At 46.8% G+C, this 9,504-nt stretch overlaps 1 protein-coding gene across 2 annotated transcripts in view; it reads left to right on the top strand.

Moving 5' to 3' along the window:
- LOC109952266 (anoctamin-1-like) overlaps positions 1 to 6,261 on the top strand; it is a 58,086-nt gene extending 51,825 nt beyond the window's left edge. Inside the window, exon 25 of one of the 2 annotated variants that reach the window (XM_020587253.1) lies at positions 4,793 to 6,261. In XM_020587253.1, the coding sequence (XP_020442909.1) occupies positions 4,793 to 5,050 (258 nt within the window). In that variant the 3' untranslated portion in view covers positions 5,051 to 6,261. The remainder of the gene's footprint in view (positions 1 to 4,792) is intronic. The other variant, XM_020587254.1, reaches the window with a different exon arrangement.
- Positions 6,262 to 9,504: the final 3,243 nt, after the last annotated feature.

Here is a 9,504-nt window from a genome sequence, read left to right as displayed (position 1 = left end):
ATACTTAAACTCTTCCACTTGAGGCAGGAACTCTCCACCAACCTGCAGGGAACAAGCCACCCTTTTCTGACTGAGAACCATAGCCTCGGACTTGGAGGTGCTGATTCTCATCCCAGCCACTTCACACTCGAATGCAAACTACCCCAGTGCACGCTGGAGGTCCTGGTTTGATGGAGCCAACAGGACAACATCATCTGCAAAAAGCAGAGACAAGATCCTGTGGTCCCCAGATCGGACTCCCTCCGGTCCCTGGCTGCACCTAGAAATTTTGTCCATAAAAGTAATGAACAGAACCGATGACAAAGGGCAGCCCTGCCGAAGTCCAACATGCACCGGAAACAAGTCTGACTTACTGCCGGCAATGTGAACCAAGCTCCTGCTCCGGTCCTACAGGGACTGGACAGCCCTTAGCAAAGGGCCCCGGACCCCGTACTCCCAGAACACCCCCCACAGGGCGCCGCGAGGGACACAGTCGAATGCCTTCTCCAGATCCACGAAACACATGTAGACTGGTTGGGCAAACTCCCATGTTCCCTCCACCACCCTGAAGAGGGTATAGAGCTGATGCAGTGTTCTATGGTCAGGACGAAAACCGCATTGTTCCTCCTGAGTCCGAGGTTCGACTATTGGTCAAATTCTCCTCTCCAATACCCTGGCATAGACTTTTCCGGGGAGGCTGAGGAGTGTGATCTCCCTATAGTTGGAACACACCCTACAGTCCCCCTTCTTGAAAAGAGGGACCACCACCCCGGTCTGCCAGTCCAGAGGCACTGTCCCCAGCCACCATGCGACATTGCAGAGGCGTGTCATCCAAGACAGCCCCACAGCATCCAGAGACTTAAGGTACTCAGGGCGGATCTCATCTACCCCCGGTGCCTTGCCACTGAGAAGCTTATTAACTACCTCGGTGACTTCAACTTAGGTGATAGACGAGTCCACCTCCGAGCCCCCGGCCTCTGCTTCCTCATCGGAAGACATGACGCTGGAGTTGAGGAGATCCTCAAAGTATTCCTTCCACCGTCGGACAATATCCCCAGTCGAGGTCAACAACTGCCCACCTCCACTGTAAACAGTTTTGGCAGGGCACTGCTTCCCCCTCCTGAGGCGCCAGACGGTTTGCCAGAATTTCTTCAAGGCCGACCGATAGTCCCTCTCCATGGCCTCATCGAACTCTTTCCAGACCCAAGTTTTTGCCTCCACAACCACCCGGGCTGCAGTCCGCTTGGCCTGCTGGTACCCGTCAGCTGCCTCAGGTTTCCCACAAGTCAACCAGGCATGAAAGGACTCCTTCTTCAGCTTGATGGCATCCCTTACTTCCGGTGTCCACCACCGGGGTCTGGGATTGCCGCCACGACAGGCACCAGAGCATAACATGGTCCACTCGGACTCAATGTCTCCAACCTCCCCCTGGACCTGGCCGAAGCTCTGCCCTCACAATACACTTTGGTCTGCTGAGCCTGTCCAGCTTCCTCCCCCACCATCAGATTCAGCTCACCACCAGGTGGTGATCAGTTGACAGCTCGGCCCCTCTCTTTACCCGAGTGTCCAAGACATACGGCCAAAGGTCAGATGAAACAACCCCAAAGTTGATCATCGACCTCCGGCCTAGGGTGTCCTGGTGCCACATGCACTGATGGACACCCTTATGCTTGAACATGGTGTTTGTTATGGACAAACTGTGACTAGCACAGAAGTCCAATAACAGAACACCGCTCGGGTTCAGATCAGGGGGCCGTTCCTCCCAATCACGCCTCTCTAGGTGTCACTGTCGCTGCCCACGTCAGCGTTGAAGTCCCCCAGTGGAACAATGGAGTCCCCACTCAGGGCATTGTCCAGCACCCTTCCCAGGGACTTCAAGAAGACCGGGTACTCTACACTGCCGTTTGGCCCATAGGCACAAACGGCAGTGAGAGACCTATCCCTGACCCGAAGGCACAGGGAAACGACCCTCTTGTTCACCGGGGCAAACTCCAACACATGGCAGCTAAGCTGGGGGGCTAGAAGCAAGCTCACACCAGCCCGCCGCCTCTCACCGTGGGCAACTCCAGAGCAGTAGAGAGTCCAGCCTCTCTCAAGGAGTAAGGTTCCAGAGCCGAAGCTGTGCATGGAGGTGAGCCCAACTATATCTAGCTGGCACCTCAAACTCCTGCACAAGCTCGGGCTCCTTCCCCACCAGCGAGATGACATTCCATGTCCCCAGGGCTAGTTTCCGTGTCCAGAGAGCAGGGAAGCAACCCTCTCGTTCACCGGGGTAAACTCCAACACATGGCGGCTAAGCTGGGGAGCTATGAGCAAGCCCACACCAGCCCGCCGCCTCTGACCGCGGGCACCCCAAGAGCAGTAGAGAGTCCAGCCTCTCTCAAGGAGTAAGGTTCCAGAGCCGAAGCTGTGCATGGAGGTGAGCCCAACTATATCTAGCTGGCACCTCAAACTCCTGCACAAGCTCGGGCTCCTTCCCCACCAGCGAGATGACATTCCATGTCCCCAGGGCTAGTTTCCGTGTCCAGAGATTGGGTCATCGGGGCCCCTGCCTTTGACTGCTGCCCAATCCACTATGCACCAGCCCCTTATGGATCCTCCTGCACGTGGTGGGCCCAAGAGCGGATGTCCCCACATTGCTCGTTTGGGCCCCATGGGAAGAGGCCCGCCCACTAGGTGCTCGCATTTGAGCCCCAACCCCGGGCCTGGCTCCAGGGTGGGGCCCCGGTTGCGCCATACCTGGGCGACATCACGGTCCTTGATATTAATCTTTTCATAAGGGGGTCTTGAACCACTCTTAGTCTGACCCATCACCTGTTTGCCTTGGGAGACCCTACCAGGGGCATATAGCCTCCGACAACATAGCACCTAGGATCATTTGGGTACTCAAACCCCTCCACTACATAAAGGTAGCGGTTCAAGGAGGAGTAACCATAATGTCAACCATAATACCCTTTGCTAAGGGCTGTCCGGTCCCTGTACGATGGAGCAGGAGCTTGGTTTGCATTGCCGGCAGTAAGTCAGACTTGTTTCAGGTGCATGTTGGACTCCAGCAGGGCTGCCCTTTGTTATCGGTTCTGTTCATTATCTTTATGGATAGAATTTCTAGGCACAGCCAGGGGCCAGAGGGGATTCCGGTTTGGGGATCACAGGATCTCACCTCTGCTTTTTGCAGATGATGTTGTCCTGTTGGCTCCATTAAACCAAGACCTTCAGCATGCACTAGGATGGTTTGCAGCTGAGTGTGAAGCAGCTGGAATGAGAATCAGCACCTCCAAGTCTGAGGCTATGGTTCTCAGTTGGAAAAAGGTGGCTTGTTCCTTTCAGGTTGGTGCCTCAAGTGGAGGAGTTCAACTATCTTGGGGTCTTGTTCACGAGTGAGGGAAGGATGGAATTTGAGATTGAGAGGTGGATCGGTGCAGCTTCCTCAGTAATGCGGTTGATGTACCAGTCTGTCATGGTGAAGAAGGAGATGAGCTGTAAGGATTTATTGGTTGATCTACATTCCTACTCTCACCTATGGTCATGAGCTTTGGGTCATGACCGAAAGGGCAAGATCCCAGATACAGGTGGCCAAAATTAGCTTTCTCTGCAGGGCGGCCGGGCGCACCCTTAGAGATAGGGTGAGGAGCTCGGTCACTCGGGAGGAGCTCAGAGTAGAACCACTGCTCCTCCACATCGAGAGGAGCCAGCTGAGGTGGCTCGGGCAACTGTTCCGGATGCCTCCTGGGCACCTTCCTAGGGAGGTGTTCCAGGTATGTCCCACCAGGAGCAGGCCCCGGGGAAGACCCAGGACACACTGGAGGGACTATGTCTCTCGGCTGGCCTGGGAACGCCTCGGCCTGCACCCGTTCTTCTGTATCTCTCTCACCAAGGCTCTTCTCCCCCGATAGCTCAGTTTGGCCGGACGGCCAGCTCTAGGAAGGGTTGTGGTCGTCCCAAACGTCTTCCATTTAAGGATTATGGAGGCCACTGTGCTCTTCGGAACCTTAAGTGCAGCAGAAATTCTTTTTTTTTTTGTAACCTTGGCCAGATCTGTGCCTTGCCACAATTCTGTCTCTGAGCTCTTCAGGCAGTTCCTTTGACCTCATGATTCTCATTTGCTCTGACATGCACTGTGAGCTGTAGGGTCTTATATAGACAGGTGTGTGGCTTTCCTAATCACGTCCAATCAGTATAATCAAACACAGTTGGACTCAAATGAAGGTGTAGAACCATCTCAGGGATGATCAGCAGAAATGGACAGCACCTAAGTTAAATATATGAGTGTCACAGCAAAGGGTCTGAATACTTATGACCATGTGATATTTCAGTTTTTCTTTTTTAATAAATCTGCAAAAATGTCAAAAATTCTGTGTTTTTCTGTCAATATGGGGTGCTGTGTGTACATTAATGAGGAAAAAATGAACTTAAATGATTTTAGCATATGGCTGCAATATAACAGTGAAAAATTTAAGGGGTTCTGAATACTTTCCGTACCCACTGTACATATACAGTTAAAGGCTGTTGGATTCCTCTGTTGCTTTTAGTGTGTTCTATGCTTCTGTATTACCACAGCAATGTTTTTTACATGGATTTGTTGTTTCCACAATCTTCTTGAATTCTTTTGTATACATAATACTGTCTTGGAATCATAACTTCCACCAGTAACTTTGTTATTTTGTGTTTTGTGCAACTTCACATTTTACACAGTACAGTAATATCATGCATTCCTATATATAGGGTTTGGAAAATCAGGACTCTTCCCTATAACTTAAACATTGGCTCTTAAAAAAAAAAAAAAGTATGATTTTCTTCCATTTATCCTTTCCAGAATGTTGTGATGCTGATGAGCGACATTGTGGACTGGCTAATTCCAGATATCCCAAAGGACATCAGCCTCCAGATCTACAAGGAGAAGATTCTATTGGCAGACCTTTTCATGAAAGAAGAGCAAGGCAAGGCCCATATCCTTGAGAGCAGGGCCTCAACAGGGGGCAAAGACAACTGCAGCAGGAGCAGCAGCAGCAACAACAACAACAACAACAACAACAACAACGGCTCACCCATGCTCCAGACTGCACACCAGTAGCACCAAAAGCATCTAATGGTAGTAAAAATGAGGTTTTGGCTCAGTCTTAGTTAGCAAGTCAAAGCTTGCTAGCAGCCTGCTCACTCAGGTTCACCTAAACTCTTATGTTTTAGTTCTTGTTCAGGGCATTCCAATAACTGGGAGAGCAGCTGGCTGATGAGGTGTGAGTAAAGTAAAAGTGGGGCCAACTATGTTGTAGGGTTGAACATACTGTATCTGACTATCTGAATATTTGCTCATTGGGTAGGTAAACGGTTTTCAATTTTAGTATTTAAATATTTGAGACCCTCCACTGCTGCCACATAGCAGTGCCAAGTGACACCTACAGTCTTGTTAGCAAAGCTCTGTGTGGAAATCGTTTAGGTAGCAGCTTCTGCTGATAATTGCTTTTTCTAGTTAAAATGACAACCAGCTGGGTCATACCAACTGTTGCTAACTAATGTTAACTCTGTGACTTAAATTAATGACAGGACGAAGTGTTAGTGGCTGTTGTCGGGTTTGTGACCTCGCTGCAGCCGGTGGACAAGCAGACAACACTCTGTTGCATTTGTTTATGAGGTAAAGAGGTATTACTCTGTAACGGCACTGAATAATCAGAGTGAACTGAGTGCCTCTCTGTCATTCCAACAACTCCAACAGAGTGAGATGTTTTCACCGGTAAAACTCTCAATCTCACATCAATGGTGGAAATACAGCACATTTTAAGTACATGCAAATGGTTATGAACATCTATCGTCTGTTAATCTGTTACATTAAATATTAGCCAATAACTCATTAGCTTTTTGTTTTGTTTTTTAAATCCAATGTTCTGCCAGATGGGCAAAGAGGTACTTTTAGCTGCAGGGCACGCAGCAAATTTTCAAATATTAGCCCAATTATTACAAGAGAATATCCAGAACCCAAAAAGGGACAGCCCTACTATGTTGCAGTGGGTGTCCAGAGTTTTGAAACTGTATGACTATATGTATAGATTTGTGAATGTGTACCAGAATTTCTAAATGTGTACACTCACATTTCAGAATGTGCATATACATAAACTGTCAGGAAAGGCGTGTGATGCTGCCGACTTTGTCATGGGTGAACTCTATTAAATGGCCAGATGAGGATATGTGCAACAAAACCATCTCTTTAATAACAGCACTAACGCTGAACAGAAAAACAAGACAAGACAGGGTGTAACATAAAACGCACTTACGGGTTGGTATAACAATCCAAGGTCAGAGCCAGCAAACACAACCGGGACCAAACAGGCAAAAAAAAAAAAAAAAACCCCAGAAAAACATAGCCCTAGTCCACGAGGTAACCCCGGAAAACAGGGTGCCAGGCAGGAGTCCAGGGAGGCTGCTCGGGAGTACACCCCTACCCTGATGGAGGAATCGAGATCCTGTGGGCAGTAAGCATTGGAGTGGTTCATGTGCCACAGGTCTTGTGGTAGCATAGTGTCCCAGGGTGAATCATCTGACCAGTAAGAGTGATAAGGCCTCCTCTCATAGCTCCCTCACCTGGAGTAGCATGTCCTCGGTCACTGGGAGGTGTGCCAGATGGGGCCGGTTCTGGATCAGCGCTTCCATGTGAGCACATATCTATATGCGCTCTGCAGGATGCTGGAGATCGTAAAACCGGTGGCAAAAACTGCTTAAGTCCGTCCGCAACTCCAACACCGTGTCCCCCTCGCTGGCTGAGTTCATTTTGGCCAGATTGTATTGTCAGGATCGGCGCATGATGCTGCCGAATATGTTGTGGGTGAACTCTATTAAATGGCCAGATGAGGATATGTGCAACAAAACCGTCTCTTTAATAACAGCACTAACGCTGAACAGAAAAACAAGACAAGACACAGTGTAACACAAAACGCAGTTACGGGTTGGTATAACAATCCAAGGTCAGAGCCAGCAAACACATACATCCAAGGAATCCAAAGTTTGTAATCCGAAAGAGAAGTCTGATAATTCATACAGGGAAGCAGTCCGAAACAAGAGGTTAAGGCAGAGCAGAATTGTCAAAATGCACGATCCGGGTCACAACACAAAATACCAAAACCAAATAATGCTGGCGAGTCAGAGCTGGAGTCTAGAACAATCTGGCAGCGTCCTGGTGGGGGAATGCTGCCTAAATAGAGGTGAAAACAGGTGCAAACAATAAGGGGCAGGTGAAACTAATGTGAGTACTAAAGTAAAAAGAAAAAAACTGTGGTGAAACAAAAACAGGAAGCAACGTCAAAATAAAAGCACAACAGGAAGCAACGGAACTGAATCATGACATAAAACTCCAAACACATGGAAGAATAAGGCTTACTCAGATGTGCTTCATGTACACAAAGCTCTAAATGGAGATTTCAGTCAGAAGATCAGGAGTGGGACCACACCTAAACACACACCTCTTCCTTTCCTCATTACATTTAAATCACCTGTACAAATACAAAATGAGCATTAGTTTTTTCTTGTTCTCAATAATTCACTGCAGTCAGCAGAATGAGCACTGTGCTGGTTTAGTGGATGAATGGACCAGGCATTTTGACCACGGGGAGAGTGAAAACGTTGCACTTCTGCAAGTTTGTTGTGTTCAGCTTGTGTTCAGGTGATTAATTACCCTCTCCATTATTGTTGGTTTTGTTGCACAAATCAAGCTTTGTCGTTGCAGTACAATACTAACTACTGTACCTAATCATAATAATATTAATAATAATATTAATAATAATATTAATAATAATAAAATTTATTTATAAAGCACTTACCAACTCAGAGAGCACTAAGTGCTACATCAAGGCAATTAGAGCCTATACAATCAAAGAAAACCAGAGTCAACTAAGTAAACATATGACAGGCACATACATTCATTGAACTATAGCATAATTCCTGTCCAGTCTGACACCACTCAGAAAAACTAAAAAATAAAAGCCTGAAAAAAGCCATAAAACAAGTTAAGCATTAAAAGCTTGTTTAAAAAGATATGTTTTCAGAGCGGACTTAAACAGAACCAGTTCAATTATAGAGCATAAATCCAAGGGCAGAGCGTTCCACAATACTGGGCCGTGCACGGCAAAGGCCCGACCTCCCCATTTCTTATGACGAGAAGAAGGGACAACAAGGGCAAGGTGGCCTGACGACTGTAGGGATCTCCGAGGAAAATATCTGGATAGAAGGTCCGATAAATATGCAGGGGCAGGCCGTGCAAGGCTTTAAAAACATAGAGCACGATCTTAAATTGCACTCTCCATTTCGCAGGTAGCCAAAGGAGGGACACTAAGATTAGTGTAATATGAGCATGCCGGCGAGTGTCTGTGATCATCTTGTCCTTTTGTCTGTGCTCATAGACATGCGTGGGTGCCCCTCCCTCCCTGTCACAGAGACAGAGTAGACAGTCAGAACTCACACTTGGCTTGACTTTTGTCATCAACACATTGAAGCACTGAACAAGTGGCTCAGCCAGCGTGAGGTTAATGTAGTGCTGCCAGTAAGTGGTATCAGCGTGCCGTATGGGACAACTTTTACAAGTAGTGAGTACAGTACTAGAGGGTGGCATTGGACCGGATATCAATATAGGTATGGTATCAGTGCATCCCTATTATTTAACTTGTTTTAAGCAATGTAGATGATGACTGACTGAATCAGCTTTTTTCCTAAGATATCACAGCTCTGTGCACTTTCAACCTGCTGAAACCAGCTAGTTCTCCAAACCCATACAAACTCATTTTCATTCAAACTCATACCAGATCTTGAAGAGACTGCCTGGGGAGTTGGGGCTTGCCAGATTCATTAATTTAATTCTTTTGCATTTGGATTTAACATTTTATATTCTCTCCAGGTTATTTCATTTCTTATACTGTCATTATACAACATGCATATGAGATTCTAGAGCTTTGTTTATTTACTCTAATGTTTGGAGTTAGCTAGCATTAGTATTGAGCCTATTTCTGCAAACCATTGCCTTAATTTTATCACTTTTGCTCTGATGTTGTGGGGCCACCTTAGAGGGCATTTTGTCATATTTGCTCTACTGTGGTTTGTGGTAGGTATTCACAAAACTGTGTATGCATTTACAGAATAGTTGACACATTAAAAATATGAGTATACATCTAGAGATTATTCTACATATTCACACATTCGAGCGCACAGATAAAGAGCCAGTCCACACACATTAGCAACTTATTATACTTCATATTTGGTTCCACACAAATGTCTGCTACATACATGCTGGTGGTCACACCAGACACACACAAGCATGAAGAAAACAGTCACAGTGTACTACAGTGCTTACAGTGCCTTACATTTTTTTTATGTAATAATGATTTTAAAAAAATATTTCAAACTATACTTCATGTACTAATTTCTAATATATTGCTTTATTAAGCTGTAAACTGTATATTGTTCTTAGTTCTCTATTCTTGATTTACGTAATATGGTTTGCCTCCCAGTGTAGCTAGGCTAGGCTTTGATATGCTGTCTCTCCTGCTG

This window comes from Monopterus albus, unplaced genomic scaffold, assembly GCF_001952655.1.
Source record: "Monopterus albus unplaced genomic scaffold, M_albus_1.0 scaffold447.1, whole genome shotgun sequence".
Taxonomy (NCBI): domain Eukaryota; kingdom Metazoa; phylum Chordata; class Actinopteri; order Synbranchiformes; family Synbranchidae; genus Monopterus; species Monopterus albus.
The sequence above is the reverse complement of the archived record's forward strand: the minus strand, read 5'-3'. Positions and strand labels throughout refer to the sequence as shown.